This window comes from Symphalangus syndactylus, chromosome 16 (genome assembly GCF_028878055.3).
Source record: "Symphalangus syndactylus isolate Jambi chromosome 16, NHGRI_mSymSyn1-v2.1_pri, whole genome shotgun sequence".
In the NCBI taxonomy this organism is placed as follows: Eukaryota; Metazoa; Chordata; class Mammalia; order Primates; family Hylobatidae; genus Symphalangus; species Symphalangus syndactylus.
The window spans coordinates 47,700,739-47,725,267 of record NC_072438.2 but is presented as its reverse complement, the minus strand read 5'-3'; the positions used below and the strand labels follow the sequence as shown (position 1 = coordinate 47,725,267).

The window sequence follows — 24,529 nt, the reverse complement described above, 5'->3', positions numbered from 1 at the left end:
GGTTAAAAATACAGGGCCCGAAGGCGAGTAATAGCAAGATGGCTGTCACGGGACTTAGAAAGGGGAGAAGCCATGTTGCTTAACTCCAGAGGTTGGTATAAGAGTTTGAAAGGTGTTGTCTGATTTCAGAAGCCTTTTCCTGTAAATGCTGGGCAGCATCTCTTACTATCCCTGACCTGTTAGTGTAAAAACAACACTCTTCCCCTAAGAAGGTGCAGCAGGCCTCCTTTCTCAGCAGTGAGGAGGTCTATGCCTCAGCGGTTTTGGAGTGTCACTGCTGCCAAAGAGTCTATTTGGGATTGTAGAGTAAGGATAGATTTCGTTATTTCTTGCTAACTGTCTGAGAAATCCTTTGAGAGTGTATGGTAGTAGGATAATACATGTTAAACTGTTAACTTTTAGCAAACTTTACTTTTGTTGAAAACCTTATAAGTTTGGGATTACCTTATAAGTTTGGCATTACCTTATAAGTTTGGCATTACCTTATAAGTTTGGGATTACCTTATAACCTAATAAGTTTGGGATTACCTTATAAGTTAATATGGACTGAACGCCCTGGGTTCTTTGCTATTAATAAGATCTCGTTCAGTCCATATTAACTTAGAATTGGTATAGATGGCTCCTTCCTTATTCTGTAAGTACTTCAAGGTTTGGCTGAGTGCAAACAACTGGCAGGTTTGAGCAGACCAATTATTAGGCAATTTTCCTAACTGCTTCTGCAGGAGTTCCCTTATCACTTACTGAATACCCATTGTCTTTTTTCCTTAATCACCTGGGAGGAACCATCTATTGTCCTGTCCTGAAGGAGTTCCTCCTAGATCTAGTTGGACCTTTGTATGGTAATTAGTTAAGATTTAGATCCCCTGTTAGGAAACCTGCTCGGTTAAGGATTTTTGATAGGAAAGCTATCTGGGTTGTCAGTGGCCTCAGTGCTTTCAGGCTACACCCTTGTTTGCACTGGCAACAAGGTGGTATTGGAGTGTTACAGGATTACAGAGAAGACCTTCAATTATCAATTATAGGTTTTAAATTTACGCTGGCTTTTAAAGGAATAGGGTACACTGTTTTTTCTTTACTACTCCTGTCTCTCTCTGACTCCTTTGTCTCTTCCTTTCTTTCCTTCTCTTTGACTTTCTGTCTCTCTGTCTCTTTCTCTGTCTCTGTCTTTCCCCCCTCTCTCTTTGACTCCTTGTCTGTCTCTTCCTCTCTCTGTTTCATCCTCTCTCTTTCTCTGACTTTCTGTCTCACTGTCTCTTTGCTTTCTGCTGCCTCTGCCAGCTGCTTATACTGCTGTTCTCCCCTCCTTCCCCTTTTGATGGCTTCGGCAGTGGAAGACTGCCATCTCCTTGGGTTTTTGCACTGTGCATGCAATACCTCTACCTTCCTGGGACCTCTGACCCCGGCCTTTTCCTTTTCTCCCACTTCTTTACCGTTTCTACCGTGCAGTCCCCTCATTTCCTGCTTTCTCCAGGCCAGATCCCAGGGTGCACCCTCATCTGTTCATCTCAACACACCCAACGCCTTCATCACCTTCCCCTCTGTGAATATTTCTGAACATTGTCCCCCTTTTTAAGTTTCCTGCTACACCACACACCTAGACTGTTTCCTCTCTGGGAAAACTTTCTCTTCATAGAGAAAATTAAGGCTGTCAGTTTCGCTTTTGCTCGATTTTGTGTCACTGTGGTGACACACGTTTCTGTCCTTGTCCTTACCGCCTCTCTTCCCTCCTAGCATGAAGTGACCCTTATCTTGGGCAGTGCTGTTTCCAGTCCGGTCTTGTCCCTTCTCTTCTCTCATCATATGGATTCTACCCTACTGTTGTGTTACTCTTTCATGTTTCCACTTTTCCTCTCTTTATTGGCTTCTGCTTTTACAGCCTTTAAACAATAAACCATAACTAAGAAACTCATCTTTAAAGAGTAAAAAGTCCCTCCCATAACCCTGGGTCATCCTCCAGCTACTGCCCTGTGTCCCCCAACTTTGTTGTTAGTGAAGCTCCTTGAATAAAGTTCACTCTCTGCTCACCTCTGCCATTCTCCTGAAGCTGATATGATAGAAGTCACCAGTGTCTTTCTAATTACTCAATTCACCAGACTCTTCAATCCTCACTTCTGAATCCAAGTGGCTAATGGGAACCTTATCTTTCTGCCCTGGTCAAGGGATGATTGACCAGAGCTGGAACTGCGGTAGTGGGAGAGTAAGACACATACCTAAGTCTCTTGTGATTACCTTGTCCTCTCCCACTTTCTTGACTGGACTGTTGCAAAGAACCTCCCAACTGGTCCTGCGTCCCTTTGGTAAATGGCAGAGTCTACTCTAAGGCCAGAGAATGAGCCTAAAAATGGGGCCAGCCTACCTCTTTGTTGGTTCAGGAGACACTGTCTGTGTACCTCTTTGTTGGTTCAGGAGACACTGTCTGTGTACCTCTTTCCACTGTTTCTCTGATCACCACTGATGTTTTAATTGCCTGGCTTACATTACTTCTTTAAGGTCTTTTCATCATAGTCATCGCCTTCTTGGAGAATATGCTAGAGGAAAAAGGCTCAACATATACACAGATATAACACACACACACTCAGAATGCACACATCAACCTTCCATTCATTCTTCCTGCTGTTGCCTCAGAGTCAAGTCCAAAGTGTTAGAGCATGCTTCAGAAGAACCGCTGCCTTTGCTCTTCTCCTGCATCCTACCGCCTCTCCTTTCATGTCTTGATTTGTTCAGGCTCCCTTGATGATAATCCTCCCTTCCCTGAAGATCCTCTCCAACCCTAGGTGAGTAGCCCACTTATTCCTCTGCACCTGCCCACCCGTCACCCTGGGTGATTTCTGTGACTTTATTGTGTGTTTTTCTTCTACAAGTCTGAAAGCACTTAGCAGGTGGGAACTTTATGTTCCTTGGTTTTCCAGTTCCTGGCACAGTACTCAGCAAGAAGAAAGTGCTCAGTCAGTGGTGGCTTGAGGTATGGTGGTCAGAAATAAAAGTGTGCAAGGAAGGAGGGAGCTATAAGATTATAATAATCCCTAACATGTATTGAGCTCTTACAGTATGGCAGCCATTATGTCAAAAGTTTGACAGTCATCTGTTTTAGTCCCCAGCAAAACTCAATGAGGTGTAGATACTATTATAATTTCATTTCATAGAAAAGAAATGGGAGTTTAAGTAACTTGTTGGTTGTGTTAAAGAGTTTGGTCTCATTTCTTAGGCCTTTTGATTCCAAAGAAAACAGTTAAATATTAGAAGGTTTAAAGAAACATTGTAAGATTTTCTTTTATTTAAAGAGAAACACAAACCTCTATCCTCTTAAACCGGAGGAATGTATTTTTTTTCATAATTAAACCCTCATAGACCCAACTTCTTTGTTCCTTCTTAGTCTCTTTCCTCTCTGTGTGTCTCTGCAACAAGACCATTTCAATCACTCAGACCAATTAGAGTGGGGGGTAATATGGGGGCCCTGGTAGGCAGCCCCGCGCTATATTACTTGCGTACAAAGTAGTGAGTGGAGCTCACATTTATTGTTATAAACTCCCTGTAGGCATTGCTTATTTTACTTGTCATGTAAACCAGGTACTATTATTATCCCCATTTTTTTTTTATTTTATTTTTTTAAGACGGAGTCTCGCTCTGTCGCCCAGGCTGGAGTGCAGTGGCGCAATCTCGGCTCACTGCAAGCTCCACCTCCCGGGTTCACACCATTCTCCTGCCTCAGCCTCTCCGAGTAGCTGGGACTACTACAGGCGCCCGCCACCACGCCCGGCTAATTTTTTTTGTATTTTTAGTAGAGACGGGGTTTCACCGTGGTCTCCATCTCCTGACCTCGTGATCTGCCCACCTCGGCCTCCCAAAGTTCTGGGATTACAAGCGTGAGCCACCACGCCCGGCTATCATCCCCATTTTTAACCAGTACGTAGCTAGGATAAGTCTTGAGCCTTTCCCTCTTTGACCCTGAGATCTGTGCTCTTAACCCTTACAGCATTTCCTCTCACTTGGGGCTGCTTTCTTGCAGCCTTGATATTTCTAGGATTTTGCTAACCTCCACCTACTTCATGACCCTTTTGAGCCCAAAGACTTCCTAGCTGATATGTAACTCCTAGAGGAACTCTGTAGTTCATGGGATTAGCTTGGCGCCTTAGCTCTAGAATTGAACTTTTTCTTTTGCCTCCACATGATACCATTATTTAATATCTAAGATATTACTCAAACTGTGTTCAGGCTTTGATATATAAAAACAACATATACAGGCTGGGCCTGGTGATTCATGCCTGTAATCCCAGTACTTTGGGAGGCTGAGGTGGGAGGATTACTTGAGCCCAGGAATTTGAGACCAACCTGGGCAACAAAGTGAGACCCCTGTCTCTACAAAAAGTCAAAAAATTAAGCCAGGTGTGGTGTATACGCCTGTGGTCTCAGCTACTTAGGAGGCTGAGGTAGGAAGATCGCTTGAGCGTAGGAGGTTGAGGCTGCAGTGAGGCATGTTCCGGCCACTTGTATTCCAGCCTGGGTGACAGAGCAAGACGCTGTCTCAAAAGTAATTATAAATAAATAACCAACCGTGTCTCAAAAGTAATAAGTACGTAAATAAACAAACCAATAAATATGGCATATACAGAGCTGCATTCTTTCATCCAGTTTGTATTGGATGGTCCTTTTCTGTTCAGCCTCTTCCCCCTCCTGCCTGCTCTCCATTATTTCTAGCAAGCAGAAGAGTTACATGGCCTCCGAGAGGGTAATGGGATCCCAAAGACTCTGAAAATGTGGCTAGAAGTCTTTTTTTTTCTTTTTTGTTTTTTGAGACGGAGTTTTGCTCTTGTCGCCCAGGCTGGAGTGCAATGGCACGATCTCGGCTCACTGCAACCTCTACCTCCTGAGTTCAAGCAATTCTCCTGCCTCAGCCTCCTGAGTACCGGCATGTGCCACCATGCCTGGCTAATTTTGTATTTTTAGTAGAGACAGGGTTTCTCCATGTTGGTCAGGCTAGTCTCAAACTCCCGACCTCAGGTGATCTGCCCGCCTCAGCCTCCCAAAGTGCTGGGATTACAGGCGTGAGCCACCGCATCCAGCTGTGGCTAGAAGTCTTAATCTGTCATATTGAGGATATAAAAGTTACTTAAATATTAAAAATCACATAGAAATTCTGATGGTATTCTTTCTGAAAATATGTATGGTTATAAACAAAGTAAATAAAAATATCTCCCTAATAACATTGCTAGAATGTATAATAGTACCTAGCGTCATAAAGCAGCCTAATATAAATGTTTTGCCATGCCTTTTAGGAAGCCAGCAGATTTGCACTTTCTCATAATCTCACTCTAAATACCCAAGAGTCTAAAAATAACTTTCTCTCATGTATCTGTGCTCTGGATATGTGTCTCAGGGAAAACTTCATGTAGGTTTCAGGTAGGCCCTTCTCATATGAAATGCCACTCTTGAGTGAAATTAAATTATAAATTGAAACATATGTTTCCCATAAAATGGTATAATAGTTGTAGCCAAACGGTAATAAAAAAAATTTTTTTTAATTTAATTGTCAAGCGTATTGTTTAAAAGGCAGAAACCTTCCATTGGACTGGGTGGAGGAAAAGGAAATTTTGAAAAAGGAAAAACCACACTACATTCTCTGTTTCTGTAAAATGAGGCCTAAGAGCTAAGGTGAGGTGCTGGGTAAGAAGGAATCTCGATAAATAATAACTTTAAAGAATGGGGCCCAGGATCCTAACCCTTGGGGTTACAGCCCTTCACTCTCTTATGGGCCGCATGGTCATTCTGTTACAAAAATGGCCATGGCCTAGAGTAGAGGATTGATGTTGCCTTGCTTCCTGGAAGCATAGGGACTCTAGAATGAGTAACTTTTTTCTAAAATTGCCCAACCTAAGTATTTGATGATGGAGAGATACCTCTAAGCTCCCAAACAGGGAAATTCTTGCCCTTCTCTCCTGTGAAGATCCCTGTTTTGCCTGGGGGAAGAAGAGGGAATTGTCAGAATATAATTTCAGGAATTTCAGGAGCTGTGCTTTGTTTCATCTGCTGCTGAGGTAGAGATCATCAAAGTCTCTGTGGAGGGCAAAAGGATCAGATAAGAAAGAAGTCACTCCTCATAGACTGAGAAATCTGAAACCTTAGGAATTCTTGCTGATGACTTTTATTCCCTTCTAGTCTAAGAAACCTTTCTTTCTTCCTAGCGAGAGACATACAGAATAAATCACTAACGGCGCAAACAATATTTGAGATAAATGCAGTTGCCAGATAGTTTCCTAGGAGTTCTGCAGAGGCACGTGATGACTGCAAACAGCTGAGTCTGTATTTTAATTCAGTGGAATATATTCAGACTCCCTGGGAGTGCTAACATGTTGTCTGTAGCCAAGGGCTCAATGCTACAGTAATAGTTTTGTGTACGTGTGTACGTGTTCTTCAGAAATTAAGCCATTTCTTCAAAATTTCAGTTTAGTACAAACAGTAAGCCCAGGTCAAAAATGTTCACCAAGACATTAGCAAACTCTAATGGAGGGTTACTTTTTCCAGGCATTCAGAACACAGTTTCTAAACGTGGTTGAGAAAAATTACCTTGGATGTATGGAGCATCATTCAACAATGACCTTTCAGGTTAATTAAGAAAGCTGAAGCCCCAGAGGAATCTTGAGCAATTTTTTGTTGTTGCCCGAAGGAACCAAAGAATAAAAATGTAGTGGGAATATTTGGAAAGGGGATGATTTTTCAAGCTTGTAAAAAATGAAGACCAGCCACCAGAAGAAAATGCTTTTATGTGAATTCAAAGAGAAATGCTTTTTTATTTTAAGTAAAATTTAGGTCCTCAGACTTCTTAGCTTTTCTATAAATTGGCTTTTGGTTATCCACATTAAGCCCTTTATTTGCTCCTATTTAATATAGGAACAAATGGTGAAATAAAGAGGAAAATGGGTCCATTCTATGAGAATGTATGTGCAGTGGAAGCATTTCTTCTTTTAGTTTTCTATATAAAAATATTTACTCACACTGTATACTAAGTGGTTTAATCATGGCAGGTGTCTAATGACCTTTTTTTTTTCCAGCTGACTCAGGTATCGACACCTTGGCAGTGTTTATGGCCAGCAGCGGAACTACAGACGTCACAAATCGGAACAGCCCAGCCACACCACCAAACACCCTTAACCTCCGATCCTCCCACAATGAACTGTTGAACGCTGAAATAAAACACACAGAAACCAAGAACAGCACACCTCCCAAATGCAGGAAAAAATATGCACTAACTAACATTCAGGCGGCCATGGGCCTCTCGGATCCAGCTGCACAGCCCCTGCTGGGAAATGGCTCTGCCAACATCAAGCTGGTGAAAAATGGGGAGAACCAGCTCCGGAAGGCTGCAGAGCAAGGGCAGCAGGACCCCAACAAAAACCTGAGCCCCACTGCAGTCATCAACATAACTTCTGAGAAGTTAGAGGGTAAAGAGCCCCATCCACAGGATTCCTCGGGCTGTGAGATTTTACCCTCCCAGCCCAGGAGAACTAAGAGCTTCCTAAATTACTATGCAGATCTGGAAACCTCAGCCAGAGAACTAGAGCAGAACCGAGGCAACTGCCATGGGACTGTGGAAGAGAAATCCCAGCCAGGCCAGGACCAGGCCTCCACCATCATTGGGAATGGCGATTTGCTGCTGCAGAAACCAAGCAAACCCCAGTCCAGCCCTGAAGACGGCCAAGTAGCCACAGTGTCATCCAGCCCAGAGACCAAGAAGGATCATCCGAAAACAGGGGCCAAAACCGACTGTGCACTGCACCGGATCCAGAACCTGGCACCGAGCGATGAGGAGTCCAGCTGGACGACGTTGTCCCAAGACAGTGCTTCACCCAGCTCCCCGGATGAAACAGGTACCCCTGGGGAAGGTGTAGCCTCAGCTGGCACTTTCTTTTGATCTCTTCAACTATTGGTGGAGTAAATCTCTAGACTGACCAAAAATGTCCATTATGCAGAGAGGAACGTGAGCCTCTTGCGGTAAAATTGGGCAAATTATTTGCAAAATATTATTGCATTCCTCAACTATATTTTAGGTTAGTTTCATTTTGGATCGTACATAAAGTCGTTTGTTCTGGGAAGCATTTTTGTAAAATAAACAGATCCTTGGTGTTAAGTACAGTAAAATATCATATATTTAGAAATTATACTTCCGGTGCATAGGTAGATCATTTCTATATGCTATCTAGAAATTCTGGGTTTTGGTAAACAAAATAATAAAAGAAACAAAGTTGTGGGGGGAAGGGTATAACCCAATTAAGAGAACTATTTTAAAGTCCTCAAAAGAACTTATTTATGGTGAAGCTCATAAAAAGTTAAAACATTAGCCGTCTGTTCATTGAAGGCATTTCTCTTTTTGACATTTACTGAGGAGTATTTTATTAGCCTTAAGTAATATTTAAAAGTGGGAAAATGGTATTTCTTGAAAAATATATTCAGAAGTTTAGGCTTTTAACTAGTCTAATTGAGACCAGTCTTTCTGGACTTTTGTCTGTATTTGTAATATTTTGGATTTGTGGGAGGTGTTAAAATGGTGACAGAAATGAACAGGATCCTAAAGGTCAGCTACTTTAAATATCATTTTCTTACAGCTCCCACTATACTGATTGTAAGATTGAAAAATGTGGAGAACTTTATTGTATCTGAATTCAGCGTAAACAAGCACTCAGAAAGGCTAATTTTTTAAAAGTAGTCCAGCAGTTCCCCTAGTGGGTCCCAGGGCTATGTTAATGTAGATATAACAAAGAAAATAGATAGAACCACCAGGGAAGGAAATCACATTTTTACAATCTATAAGGTAGATAAATTACAAGGACTAAAGATAAGGAAAAGAGGAGTTAAGACATTAACTTGTTTAAGAAGAAAAAAAGTAGCGTTTTTGAAGTGTCCTTTAAAAATCCCAGTACTTTCCATGATGCATACTACTGTGGGATGTGGCAGTAGGGAGGTTGAGATGAGGCCATTTCATCTCATAACTGTCTGGCCCTGCACATTATTGGAATCATAATTATGTTCAATAATGTCTCTGAGTTCACAGCTCTCTATCCTTTTTACCCATTTAGAGAATTCATATCCTGAAGCTGATAGACATTGTCACCTGCTAGAGTTTGAATCTATTAATACATGAAAGACTCCTTGCACATCTTCCAGCCAAGCTCTACCTCCTGTGTTCGGCGTTTACTGACACCTTGCTGTCTCCCTCTGGTCATGGCACCCTTTCTGCTGCTCTTCCTGGTGTAGCCGGTTCTGTTGTAGTTAAGTTTTAAACTAACCTAAAGTTTTGTTCAGGCACGGTGGCTCATGCCTGTAATCCCAGCACTTTGGAAGGATGAGGCAAGAGGATCACTTGAGCCCACAAGTTCAAGACCAGTAAGACCCCATCTCTCCTCCTCCAAGAAAATTAGTTGGGCATGGTGGACAGTGGTATGTGCCTGTAGTTCCAGCTACTCAGGAGTCTGAGGCAGGAGGATCACTTGACACCAGGAGTTTGAGGCTGCAGTGAACCATGATTATGACATTGCACTGTAGCCTGGGTGATAGAGCGAGACTCTGTTTCAAAAAACATAAATGTATTTTTAAATGAATAATTAAGCTGCCTTTTCCCTTCACCCTAGCCCCCTTTCCCAGTGATGACCATTACCTTATGTTTTTATTTCCTCTCAGGAAACGTTTGAGTATTAATAATATTAATATTAATAATAAATTTTAAGGCCGGCACGGTGGCTCACGCCTGTAATCCCAGCACTTTGGAAGGCCAAGGTGGAGAGATGGCCTGAGCTCAGGAGTTTGAGACCAGCCTGGGGAACATGGTGAAACCCCTTCTCTACTAAAACATTAAAAATTAGCCAGGCATGGTGGCGGGTGGCTGTAGTCCCAGCTACTCAGGAGGCTGAGGCACGAGAATTGCTTGAACCCATGAGGCGGAAGTTGCTGTGAGCCAAGATCCCGCCACTGCACTCTAGCCTGGGTGACAGGCAAGACTCCATCTCAAAAAATAAAAATTAGGCCAGGCGCAGTGGATCCACCAGGTCAGGAGTTCAAGGCCTGACCAATATCGTGAAACCTTGTCTCTACTAAAAATACAAAAATTAGCTCGGTGTGGTAGTGCGTGTCTGTAGTCCCAGCTACTCGGGAGGCTGAGGCAGGAGAATTGCTTGAACCCGGGAGACAGAGGTTGCAGTGAACCGAGATCACGCCACTGCACTTCAGCCTGCGCAGCAGAGCAAGACTCCATCTCAAAAACAATTTAAAAATTAAATTAAATTAAATTAAAAAAATAACAATAATAATCAATTTTAAAATTTACCCAAATGTTGTGATGATGTTTTTAGAATCCCTATGTTTTAGAGACACATACTAATATAAAATACTAATCTATGTCATAGTATAACATATATAATACAGTATAACACATACTGATAGAAACAATATTGTGTATGGTATTTTCTCCAAAATAATTGGGATTAGAAGGATAAAAAAAGAAACAAAATTGCCCATAAGCTGCTGATTGTTAAAGCTGCATTATGGGTACATGCGGGTTCATTATTCTATTCTCTAATTTTGTATGTTTAAAATTTGCCACAATAAATAGTTAAAACCAGGAAAAAGTTACTCCAATTAGATTGTTTTATGAGTGCTTTGCTTTTTTTCACGTAAGAACCTATTTTGTAGATCAGTCCATTTTTCTACGTCAGTCTTTTTAAGTATTATGTATGCTATTCCACTATATACAAGTTCCACGATTTATTTAGCAAGTTGCCTGCTGATGAGTATTTAGGTATTTCTGTCCATAGCCCCTTGGCTTGTTGAGTGCTGGTGTCAGTAAGGGCCTGTGGAGAGGGCAGAGTTTAAGTATGCACTCCACTCTACCTGCTGGGACTCTTGAAATGTACATGTTAACTCCCTCTTTCCAGGAAGACTTTCAGGGGCCCCTCTGCTGTGACACTTACCACACATTTGCTCAGTGTCCTGACATTACTTGCTGTTGGGTTTCCACAGAGCATCTTACAGTGCTTGGCCTGTGATGAGAACTGGATTAGAGTTTTTTGACATTTTAAGAAGATATGCTTAGTTTTCTCTCTGAAAGTTGGTTTTGACAGGATGATGGCGGCCCTTGATAAGTTGCTGAGGATAGGTATTTCAAATCAAATATGCTCAAAAGAATGTATTAGCTGTGACTGAAAAGCAATGAGATTGTGTTTTGAAAAAATATACTAGAAGCCAAACCTATGCCAGCCTTCAGAATGTTCACTTGGGATCTCTGCACCTGCTTCAGCATGTTGCAGTGTCTCAACATGAATAGTCATAATTTTGGGAGTCCTCTTCTGTGGATCCCAATGAAATGAAATCTCTGCTGTGGATCCCCATGAAATGAAATCACTTTGCTTTAATCACACTTCAGGTTTCAGGTAATACGTAGATTAGTGAATGAAATAAAATAAGCAGTTTTTTAGCATTGTATTTCTTTTTATTTCATCCTTCCTGTGAAACATACTGTTAGTGTGTAAAATAATCATGATCAGTCTAAATTAAACATTGTATGTTTCACTTGTAATGATAAAGTTAGTGTTTATTATGTATGTTTTATATAGTATATACATGTGTATGTGTATATATATAAAATAAACACAAATACAGTTGAAAGAAAAGAGAAAACAAGAGCAAATATTTTGTGACATCTTAGTATGCCATGCCATAGTACATGTATAAAAAGTGTATAGTTGTCTTTTGACTTGCTGTGTGTTAAATACATACTCATCACAGTGGTGTGTGTTTTATGACTAAATCATGATGCAATTATCTTTGGATCGTAGACTGCACTTTGGGGAGCCTAGAAAAATAGACTTATTTCTACCTCAGGGGCATCCTTTCCAAGTTAGAATGCTAGTTATACAATAAAATGCAATGGCTAACCCAGAGACTGACTACTTTCTATTTTCCTTTACTACTGAATCGCCCCCTCCAGCTGTTTAGTAACTTCTTTTTGTACAATCAATCACGTATACAATATGTGGCTGCCCTTTTCCTCCTCTGTAGTCTGTCCTTTAAGAAAACAACAGGCTATTTGAAAAAGGAAAAGCATCTGTGAAATGACTATTTTTATAGGAGTTTAGAAAAGTTAAAGAGTGCCTTGGCCCTGATTCTAAAAGAAATGCTGTATCTTGCTACTGCAAAGTGAGAACTTTGAATCTAGTTAGGGTTTTTTTTCTTTTTTTTTTTTTTTTTTTTTTTTTTTTTGAGACAGAGTCTCGCTCTGTCACCCAGGCTGGAGTACAGTGGCGCGATCTCGGCTCACTGCAAGCTCCGCCTCCTGGGTTCTCGCCATTCTCCTGCCTCAGCCTCTCCGAGTAGCTGGGACTACAGGTGCCCGCCACCACGCCCGGCTAATTTTTTTTATATTTTTAGTAGAGACGGGGTTTCACTGTGGTCTCGATCTCCTGACCTCGTGATCCGCCCGCCTCGGCCTCCCAAAGTGCTGGGATTACAAGCGTGAGCCACCGCGCCCGGCAGGGTTTTTTTTTTTCAAAGATACAGTTCCCTCAGTGGCCCCAGGTAAGCATGATGGCTCAGATAAATAAATACCTGTTGGTCACACTGTTATAGTCTCTCTGTTAATCCCTTGGTGTTTCATGTTTGCTTTATGAAAACGTTGAAAAGATGCATCATTTTGAACCTTCCTGGGTACAGGTTTCAGTGGTACCCACATGTAATTTTATGTTTGGTTTGGGATTTAACAAAATTGAAGACACAGAGTATGAAACTAGATGGATCTTGTGTAGTAACTGTTTCAAAATTAGATTCATTGCTAAAGTGTACAAAAGCAGAATTATACACAGAGAAAACCAAGTCTAGATGGTGTGGCAATGGGCCTCTTGATCCATTAACTTATCATTAAGAGCATAGGCTCTAGAGTGAGCTTCCTGAGTTCAAATCCCTGCTCTGCTACATCTAGGCAGTTCTCATAGCCTCTGATCTATAAAATGGGGATAAGAGTGTTTTGGCGTAGACCTGTTGTGAAGATTAAGTGAGAGCATCTTCAAAGAGCTTTTAGGAGCAGTATCTGGCATACAGCAAGAGCTCAATGAATATTCATGCTTATTATATTAGAGATCATCAGTATCAGTACAGTGGTGTGATATAAAAGTTTGCTTTTCTCTTAATTATGAATTACCTATATTTTGGACTCTGAGTTAAGACTTTCTGGACCTTAAGAGCAAGGGTTGGTTCATCTTCATCTTTGTATTTTCAGTGCCTGGAATATGGCAAGTGAGCTTAATAAATAATGACACATTGAATGAAAATGGGAGCCATCTACATATCCCAAAATGAACTGTATGTGTTGAATAAGACACTCGATGTTATATCTTAATCAATGCCTGGTTTTGGCATTGGCTACATATTTTATAACTTCATTGATCCTGTTGCCTCACAGTAGGTGAAGCTGAATAACCCGAGTTACGGGGGAAGGCACACTGAGATTCTGTGGGTTTACAATGTGCCAGACCCTGTTGGTGGTACTTTCTCACTCTCAGGGGGCCATGCTGAGACTTGAACCTAGGTTTTCCGACACAGCTCCACTGTTTTACCACAGGGCTAAATATATCAGGTTTCATCTGGTTCAACTGGAGGCATATAGTAGTATCTTGAGAATCCAAAAAGTGGAAAATTACATTTTAGGGGATCTTTCCATTCCTCTAAGCAATTGAGGTTTAGATCAAATGCCACTTCCACTGTGAAACCTTTCTAGACCCTCTGAGCTGTATAAAGTCCTTTCTCTGTATTCCCAAAGAAATGTTTCTGAGTTTCTGCTATCATGTTTATCTTAGTGGCTTTCGGCATTACTCAGAAGTTTCCATTTAGACTTAGAGCTCCATGAAAGCAGCAGCCAGGTCTTCATTATGTGTGTATGTGAACTTCCACAGTATGTGGCACATAGTAAAAGGCTCCATAAAGTTACTCATTTGCTGGTTGGATGGATAGATTCACGATCATTAACGCATGCTCTCTGATGTTTGCTACATCAATATACTTGTAGAAACAGAAAAAGTAATAACAATTTGTATAAAATAGTCATTTAGAACTCGGATAAGGTGATTCTTATTTATGTTCTAGGCTCCTGGAAAGGATGAAGAATTGGGGCCACTAATTCAGTCTTCCACAAACATTCTTTTATTCGAGTCTATAGGTCTATATGTTGGGAGGGCCAGTGCCAAGGAAAAGGGCCATTTTGACTTCAGTTGACTTCACACTTTGCCTTGGGTTGAGATTGATCCATGGTTATCATAGATTATTTTCTGTTGCTATAACGAAATACCTGAGACTGGATAATTTATAATGAACAGAAATATATTTAGGTCACAGTTCTGGAGGCTGGGAAGTCTAAGAACATGACACCAGCATCTGGTGAGTGCCGTTTGCTGCAGAATAACAAGGCGAGGATATCACATGGCCAGAGGGAAAGAGAATGTATGTCAGCTTAGGTCTCTCTTCCTCTTCTCATAAAGACACCAGTCTTACCGTGGGAGCCCTACCCTGATGACCTTATCTAATCCCAGTTACCTCCCAAAGGCCCCACTTCCAATCAACATATGAATTTGGGGATTAAGTTTCCAACAACACATGAAATATGGGGGACACATTTAGACTATAGCAGTGTTGCTTTAGAGTTTGAATCCTTTGATGTCTTAAATTGATTGGTTTCCAGTCTTGAGGCAAAGTGGGACTCTTTTGCATAGTTGATGAGAGTGAGAGTCACAAACCTAATTATGTCAACACAACTGGCAGCACCTTTTATTTCTGTCTTTAGCTAGCTTAAGTGTTAGAGCTTTGGATAAGTCTGTATTTTTCACACTTTTAGAAACCTTCTAACTGTTCATTTTATCTCAGATGGCTTTTGGTAATTTTAACTATAAATATTTTTCCCCCTTTTTTCTTACAAATACTAGGCCCATGGCTGGGCGCGGTGGCTCACACCTGTAATCCCAGCACTTTGGGAGGCCGAGGAGGTTGGATCACTTGAGGTCAGGAGTTTGAGACCACCCTGGCCAACATGGCAAAACCCTGTTTCTACTAAAAATACAAAACAATTAGCCGGCTGTGGTGACACGTGCCTATAATCCCATCTACTTGGGAGGCTGAGGCAAGAGAATCGCTTGAACCCAGGAGGTGGAGGTTGCAGTGAGCCAAGATCACACCATTACACTCCAGCCTGGACAACAGAGCGAGACTCCATCTCAAAAAAAATAAATAAAAATAAATAAATAAATAAGTCCCTAGGCCCAGTCTTCAGCTGGTTTGCCCTGCTGAATTAATTTTAATCTTTTAAGGACCTTGCATGACTCACTAGCCTTCCTGTTATGTCTTCTCAGTTGAGAGTTCCATGATGCGACAGGAAGAATTCAAGAAGGCAGATGTGAGATGTTTCCAAAATAGTTTAGGCGTACTGTGTTCTGGGGTAGATGGTGTGTTTTCCAAGTAAGATTTTAGCACTTCAGGGGTAAAATGCATAAAAATATTTTTTATTTTATCCCCCTGAACTTAAGAAAGAAAAGATTTTATTCATTTTGTGTTTTTGAAAAGTTCTACGCAAAAATATATATTACAGTGAATAAAGTAGTTTTGGGTTGCCTTCCATCATAAGGTATCATACGAGGTACTTCAGGCGACGGAAAGGTGAGTACAATGAGATGAGTGGCAGCCAGAGTCTAACAATGGCTAATGAGCACAAGACAGCAGATATATTCAAGGTGGAACCAGGGGAGGCCTGTGAGAGGCTCGAGTGCTATGAAAAGGAAGAAATGTCAGTCCTTTGGGATGTGGATGTTAGGGCACCTGAAGTTACCTGTGCTGGAGATTGAATAGACTTTCAGTGATGGCGATCTGGGGAGAGCATTGTCCCTCAGAGCTGTTCAAAAGTAAAGAATCTTTTTCTTTTTAAAAAATTAACCACTAAAGAAGTTTATGATTGTTTTCTCTCTCTACTTCACAGATATTTTGAAAATACAGATTTTAGTTCTTAGTTTGGCAAGTTGTTTAGCTTCTGGGGAGAGGGTCCTGTGGACAGTGGCAGCTTAGGAAGCAACTGGATGTAGGCCTCTAGGAGTCCTGCGTGAGGCCTCTCAGAAGTGCCAGGTGATGCTCTCACACCTTGGAGGAGGTCATGCAGCCACCAAGATGGTGCAGGAGTGGCTCAGTGGGATCAGAGAGACAAAAACACTACCGGACACTTTCAGAAATTTTCTGGTCAAATTTATTCATGAGCTATTTGCCCAGATTAGTTTTCTTCACCAAAAACAAAAACAAACAAAAAAACCCTTAAGTTGGCCGGGCACGGTGGCTCACACCTGTAATCCCAGCACTTTGGGAGACTGAGGCAGGCAGATCACGAGATCAAGAGATTGAGGCCATCTTGGCCAACATGGTGAAACCCTGTCTCTACTAAAAGTACAAAATTAGTTAGGCGTGGTGGCTCGCGCCTGTAGTCCCAGCTACTCGGGAGGCTGAGGCAGGAGAATCACTTGAACCCGGGAGGCTGAGGTTGCAGTGAGCTGAGATCGCCCCACTGCACTCCAGCCTGGGCGATAGAGTGAGACTCCATGTCGAAACAAACAAACAAAAAAAAACAAAACCCTTAAGTTAATAAATAATAAAAAAGGCTACAGAAATATTCAGATAGCAAACTTGAACAGCTCTACATCCATGGGGAATTGAAATACATCTGTAACTTTACTGTGATTTTTCACTGAGCAGTATTGGTCATATAAGTTAACAGTAGTTCAAGAGTTTGTGAATTTGTTCATCATGACTTTGTTGATGTTCATTAGTTCATTCTTTCATTTGTTACTTCATATATATGTACACATGCCAGTCTTTTTTTTTTTTTTTTTTTTTTTTTTTGAGACAGAGTCTCGCTCTGTCGCCCAGGCTGGAGTGCAGTGACATGATCTCAGCTCACTGCAAGCTCTGCCTCCCAGGTTCACGCCATTCTCCTGCCTCGGCCTCCGGAGTAGCTAGGAGGCACCTGCCACCACGCCTGGCTAATTTTTTTGTATTTTTAGTAGAGATGGGGTTTCACCATGTTAGCCAGGATGGTCTCGATCTCCTGACCTCGTGATCCACCCGTCTTGGCCTCCTAAAGTGCTGGGATTACAGGCGTGAACCATCGCGCCTGGCCACATGCCAGTCATTTTTAAAAGTCAACTCTGTGTGCTGTGCTAGGTGCCTGAGACATAGAAATAGATTAAAACCTGTCTGTGATGTCACATAGCTTACGTAAAGTTTCCTGTCTCTATGAAGCCCTCACCATATGCAGAGTGCCTAACAAAATGTGTCTTTGTGTTCTTTGCTCCATTTTGCACATCATACCTCAGTAAGTAAGAAAAGATAAAGCCCACTCCAAGCCTTGGATAGCCTAAGCAAAGAAGAGGAGGAGATGTTAAGATGTTTTGTTGGTTTCTTACAGCTGGTGTAACAAATTATCACACACTTGGTGGCTTAAAACAATAGAAATTTGTGGCCGGGCGCAGTGGCTCACACCTTGTAATCCCAGCGGTTTGGGAGGCTGAGGCAGGTAGACCATTTGAGGTCAGGAGTTCGAGACCAGTCTGGCCAACATGGTGAAACCCTGTCTATACTGAAAATAAAAATAAAAATAAAAAATAATAGTAATAAACAATAGAAATTTGTTCACCCATCATTCTGGAGGCTAGAAATCCAAAATCAGGCTGGGCATGGTGGCTCACACCTGTAATCCCAACATTTTGGGAGGCCGAGGTGGGCGGATCACCTGAGGTCAGGAGTTCGAGACCAGCCTGGCCAACATGGTGAAACCCTGTCTCTACTAAAAATACAAAAATTAGCTGGACATTGTGGCAGGTGCCTGTAATTCCAGCTACTCAGGAGGCTGGGGCAGGAGAATTGCTTGACCCCAGGAAGTGGAGGTTGCAGTGAACCGGGATCACACCACTGCACTCCAGCCTGAGGAACAGAGCGAGACTGTCTCAAAAGAAAAATCTAAAATCAAAGTGTCATCAGGGTCTCGTTCCCTCTGAAGGCTTTAGGGTAGAATCCTTCCTTGCCTCTTCCAAGCTTCTGGTGGTTCCCAGAAATGTGTGACATTCCTTGGCTTGTAGCTGTACCTCTGTTTTCACATGGCCTTCTTATAGGGACACAAGTCATTTGATTTGGGACCTACTCTATCCTAGTATGACCTCACCTCAATTTAATTATATCTACAAAGACTCTGTTTCCCAATAAGATGATAACATGCTTGAGGTTCTGGGTGGACATGAATTTTGGTGGGTATATGTTTCAACCCAGTACAGACATCTTACAGATAATTCCATAATAGATGCAACATGAAGGAGATGTGAAAGAATATTTGCAAGAATTATATTCAAAATTTTCAGGAAGGAAAGCTCATAGTTGCAGGTCTTGTAAGATTTTGAGTGGAATATACTGTAAGGGACTTCTAGATAGTTTGGGGTTACCTTTGTTCAAAGTCTTCATTGTAAAGATGAGGAAATTTTGGTGTGAACTGGTGAACCTGAAACTACAACCTCAACTGAGATTGGGAATAAGTGTGGAAATGGTAGAAAAACATGATACATTTATTTCTTAGGAAACATATAGGATTTTATTAAGGAGCTATGCAGAATATAAAATAAAAGAATGTGACTCTGACTTTAGGGCACTGCAAAGGCAATATGACGCCATAAAGCATCAGAGATCACAAAGCATCAGAGATCTTCAGCAACACTGAAGAACACACAAACTCACAGGCAGATTTTGTTCCAGAGACGTCGTTATGGAAAATGCTTAATTGGATGCCAGTGCTTAGAAATTGAGATATTTTACATAAAAATAGAGGACGCCTCATTCCTCTTGTAAATTCAGAAATCTCACAATGCTGAGCTCAAATGCCAAAGAGACAACAGTCAGCAGCAGCCCCTTTAGATGGGTCCTGTCCCCTCCAGCTCAAGGCATTGAGCTTGCGGCCCCCTGCTCCCACCATCAATGGACTTAGCCATTGTATACACATGGAACTGTTACAGTAGAAGATCCAGGCTAATGTTGATCTTGCATGTTACAGCTGCATACAAGTGTGATGCCATAGTAGCAGCATCCTTGGATCTACAGTCTTCTTTTAATCATAGTCATCCTAGTCTCAGTCCCTTGCCTTCTGGTAGAATCATAAAGTGTGACATGAACTGTTAAGCAAAACATGCTTGAAATTTCTAAAGACATCTCTAGATGACTTCTCAGAGTCTTCCATCTGTTAATCTGGTTAAAAAGAGGGAAAACATTAGCTTTTCAAAACCTAGGATGTGGGTGGTTCATAAATTTTGTGCTCAAGTCTGACTCAGTTAATATGCCCAGTTTGCTTTCATAAATGTGGGGGTAGTTACCAGTTACCCTTGTAATTTATTTATTGTGTTTCCTTATTAGAACCCTTGGGTGCAAAACAGTGAGATAAAAGCTTCATATTCAGCCAGATTTGACTGGAAAAATGAAGTAATTTGACTATTAGAAAACCATATATGGTTAGCATTCCATGTGGAATGGTCAGAAAGTGAGAGAATGAGATGACCCCAGCCATTGGTGTTGGTACCTAAGAGGTGAGCTGATGCTGATTGTGTGTAAGCTTTTGTCTTTTTCTCTTTCCTTTTTTTTTTTTTTTTTTTTTTTTTTTGAGACAGAGTCTCGCTTTGTCACCCAGACTGGAGTGCAGTGGCGCAATCTCGGCTCACTGCAAGCTCCGCCTCCCAGGTTCGAGCGATTCTCTTGCCTCAGCCTCCCCAGTAGCTGGAATTACAGGCACACACCACCATGCCCGGCTAATTTCTGTATTTTTAATAGAGGCAGGGTTTCACCAGGTTAGCCAGACTGGTCTTAAACTTCTGACCGTAGGTGATCCGCCTGCCTTGGCCTCCCAAAGTGCTGGGATTACAGGCGTGAGTCACCGTGCCCAGCCTGTCTTTTTCTTGAGCTTTTCATAGATTTACTCTTGGATGTGATTGAATTTGATCCTCACAAAAATTCATCCTTAGTATAATTAGACATTGTTAGTTGATATTTTTCTCCCTGTGTGTTACTTGAAGAATTCTTCATATAGAACTACACTGAATTGGTATATCTGGGATATCATAAAGGTAGATCTTTATCCTATAAATGTCTTGTTGGAGAAGCTGATTTTGTTGTGTTGATTATTATCAGAACATGTCTTCTCATATACACGATGGTGTATGTGATGGTTAAGATATACAAGACGGCTGGCCCATGAAAGTCTATTTAATCTCTAGCAGACGTAGCAGACGTGAAGAGTGTTATTAATAGAACCTTTCCCCAAAATGTTGTAGGGGAAAATGTCCCATTTCCACGTGGAATTGTCAAAAGTGAGAATGGAGATGACTCCAACTCCATGCCATTGGGAAGGGGCTGATGGGAAGTGTACCAAAGGAAGTTCAAGAACTGATGGAGGCCTCTAGGGATACTTCTCAGTGATAGACTAGCTCTGCAGTTCCTGCTTTGCTTTACAGTGGGGGACCTTTGACCAACGTTTCCATTCGTCCCTTGCTCTCTGTGGACAAAGAAGCTATTCCACGGCCTGTGCTCTTCCCTTTCTCCGGAACAAGCCTCAGCCTCTTCCAGGATTTCAAAGTGGCTTTCATCTTTTAGTTGATGTCCTATCTCTCTCTCTGTCTCCTTTTTTTTGACTTTGTGTGCTTGGAACAAGGGCCCCAAGTTAGAGAATGGACTCTATGCAGAACACATCAGAGAGAAGCCGTTTCATCTCAGGCTCATTGTATCTTTAATGGAGGATTATTGGATTGGTAACAATCTGGAATGTGATAGGTTAACCTTAAACCATTCACAGAGTTCCTTGCAGTCCATGAATGTCTCTTATGTACTAGGAACTGAGTTTAGTGCTCTGGACGATTTCAAAATTGAGGGACAATATTTCCATCGGGAACTCATGGGCTCCTTCTTCAAGATTCAACTCTTATGACATTTACCACTTTCTGTCGTTTAGGGTCAGACAAAACTCTGAGCTCCAGGTTTCTTAATCTCTAAAATGAGAATAGTAATAGTAATAATCTGCTTTACAAGATTGTCACATATAGCCCTTGGTACAACAGCTGGACCACAGAAAGCATTTTTTGAAATGTTAGCTGTCATTAGAATTACTGCCTTATTTCTGCTAGGAGATGGAAAGTTTCCCAGGATCTAGGCCATGACTTTGCCCTTTTTTAATATTTATTTATTTATTTATTTAGAGACAGAGTCTCACTCTGTTGCCCAGGCTGGTGTGCAGTGGCGTAATCACGGTTCACTGCAGCCTCAGCCTCCCTGGACTCAGGTGATCCCCCTACCTCAGCCTTCTGAGTAACTGTGACTACAGGTGCACACCACCACACCTGGCTAATTTATATACACACACACATATATACACATGTATATACATATACATACGCACACACACACACATATATAAATTTTTTTTTTGTAGATACGGGGTTTTACTATATTTTCCGGGCTGTTCTCAAACTCCTGGGCTCAATGGCCTCTCAGAGTGCTAGGATTACAGATGTGAACCACTGTTCCCTGCCTTTTTTTTGTTAAGCCCCAGAAATAAGTTCATACAATAGGTATTTATGTTTGAATGATTAGCACAACAATTAAACTATTATTTATACTAGTGGTAAAACAAATTCTAGTTAATAGCTTACCTCCAAGAAGTTCACAATAGTTAGGGAGATGCATAAATCCTTTGCTTCTCAAACTATGCAGGAGTATGCCCTGGGGATCTTACTGAAATGCAGACACTGATTCAGTAGGTCTGGGTTGGGACCTGAGATTCTGCATTTTCAAAAATCTAATTTTCAGTTGTAGAAATTTGCATTTTTTTTTTTTTTTTTTTTTTTTTTTTTTGAGACTGAGTCTTGCTCTGTCGCCCAGGCTGGAGTGCAGTGGCGCGATCTCGGCTCACTGCAAGCTCCGCCTCCCGGGTTCACGCCATTCTCCTGCCTCAGCCTCTCCAAGTAGCTGGGACTACAGGCGCCCGCCACCACGCCCGGCTAATTTTTTGTATTTTTTAGTAGAGACGGGGTTTCACCGTGGTCTCGATCTCCTGACCTCGTGATCCGCCCGCCTCGGCCTCCCAAAGTGCTGGGATTACAAGCGTGAGCCACCGCGCCCGGCCGAAATTTGCATTTTTAATAAACTCTCAGGTGATATTTATACCCCTGGTGCTTAGACACTTGAGTGGTGAAACCGAACTGTAAGCTGCAGAAAGAAGGAATCCAATCTTTGTTGCCTGCCATATCCTTAGTGCCTAGAATAAACAGTGCCCAGGACATTCTTTTTATTTTTACTGATTTACTTTTGAGACAGGGCATCTGTCACTCTTTGCCCAGGCTGGAGTCCAGTGGTGCAGTCACAGCTCACTACAGCCTCAACCTACTGGGCTCAAATGGTCCTCCCACTTCATTTCCTGCATAGCTGGGACCACAGGTACATACCACCACACCTGGCTGTTTTTTAATTTTTAATTTGTAGAGACAGGGTCTCCCTATATTGCCCAGGCTGGTTTCGTACTCCTGAGCTCAAGCAATCCTCCTGTCTCAGCCTCCCAGAGTACTGGGATACAGGTGTGATGCAGAGTAGTAGGATACTGTATCTCAGGATACCTGGCTCCTGAGACATTCCTGTGTAATAAATATTGTGGAATAAATATAATTACCTCAAAATATAGTAGTCCTCCTTGTTCACAGTTTCACTTTCTGTGGCTTCAGTTACCTGCAGTACACCAAGGTTGGAAAAAATTCCATGGAAAATTCTAGAAATAAACAATGTGTAAGTTTTAAGCTGCACACCGTTCTCAGTAGCGCAATAAAATCTTATGTCATCCTGCTTCATCCTGCCCAGGATGTGAGTCATTGCTTTGTCCCGCATACCCATCCTGCCTATGAAACCCACCTGTGAGTTGCTTAGTAGCCGTCTGTCTCTGTTTCCAGATCAGCTGTTGTAGCATTGCAGTGCTTGTGCTCAAGTCACCCTTATTTTACTTAATAATGGCCCAAAGCACAAGAGGAGTGACGCTGGCAATTCAGATATGCCACAGAAAAGCCGTAAAGTGATGTTGTTTTATATATTTGAAAATCTCTTTAATATATGGCTTCATCAAAGGCAGCTGGATTCGAAAATCTCTTTACTGTATGGCTTCATCAAAGGCAGCTGGATTCGCTTATCTGCTTTTATCCTTAGCGTATCTCAGTAAATTGTTTTGGTTGAAGTAGGTAAAGAAAACCCTGCTGGCCTAATACAGATACATAGGTAAAAAAGGGACGACTATTTTAATAGTTGTTCAGGCAATTGTGGATATTCTTTTTTGATGTTACACCAAAATTCCATAATTTCTTATTTCTTAAAGATCAGTTTCAATGTGGAATCTGAAATGATAATAATAAGTTTGTTTGTGCTCTTATATTAAAATCTATCAGTCTGTCATACATTTTGAGTGGATGTTTATCCATACATAATTTTATAACATCATGCATTGGTTATTTGGAACATATTGGTTCAGTGAGTTATGAAGAGCTTCCAAATGTTGAAACATTTCATTATGTAATATGAAAATATTACATCTGTGAATCTTACCATCTCATTAGAAAAGTTTTCCATTATTGGGAAGCTGTCAAGCTCACTGTGATAGATACAAGTTTTCCAAAATTCTGATTTTTGCTTAAAAGCTTGCATTTGATCATTGCCAACAAATAGTGTCAGTTGTTTTCCTTGAAGTGACAGGTCCACCTCATTTATTTTTGTGAAAATGTCTACCCAATACCCAAATTTGAATAACCATAGTTTGTCTGTCAGTTGTTCTTTCACGTAAATGAGGTATTGTGTGGAGAAGCAGCTAGTTCAACTTGCAGCTCCATCACGTGTGCTTTTCCTTGAAATGAGAGTCCTACTTCAGTATGCCATGGAAGCACTTTATGTGTACCTTCATGAAAAACATATACTTTGGGGTTGAGATTTAATAAAATTAATAATTTTTACCACTTCAAGGACGTTGTTACATTGGGGAACACAATAACCACTAATATAGCTTATCCTACTGTCTTGCTTCATGCTGAGATGCCAGCAATGTTATCATTTATTTTTTGTGCCCCATCACTTAAATGTCAACACAGTGAAAAAGGTTGTAAATAACATCTGAGTGTTATGAAAATAGCTTCAATCTCTGAGACTCCTCAAAGTTCCCTTTGGGAACTTCTGCTCTAGGTATGAGGATCAGTGCTTTCAGCAATTTGGTTGGAAAGAAGAGTCTTTGAAGAATAATAACTGTGAGAGAGAAAGTCAAATAGGTAGGTGGAGGCCAGAGAATGTGCTAATGTACTTAACTGACCTTACTTTTGTTAATGAAACATGAGTGATGCTTATGAGAAAAGGAATGCCCTTTGTAAGGTGGAGTTTGAAGAAAGCATATCTGATATTGGTGGCTAGAATATATTTGTGGGGT

General features: G+C 41.4%; 1 protein-coding gene across 23 annotated transcripts in view; it reads left to right on the top strand.

Annotated features, from left to right (window-relative positions):
* APBB2 (amyloid beta precursor protein binding family B member 2) overlaps nucleotides 1–24,529 on the top strand; it is a 405,899-nt gene that overhangs the window by 195,420 nt on the left and 185,950 nt on the right. For 22 of the 23 annotated variants that reach the window (XM_055246442.2, XM_063619806.1, XM_063619800.1 and 19 more), the window contains one exon: nucleotides 7,047–7,862. In XM_055246442.2, coding sequence (XP_055102417.1) covers nucleotides 7,047–7,862 — 816 coding nt within the window. Of the gene's footprint in view, nucleotides 1–2,707; nucleotides 2,775–7,046; nucleotides 7,863–24,529 lie in introns of those variants that run through there. The other variant, XM_063619802.1, reaches the window with a different exon arrangement.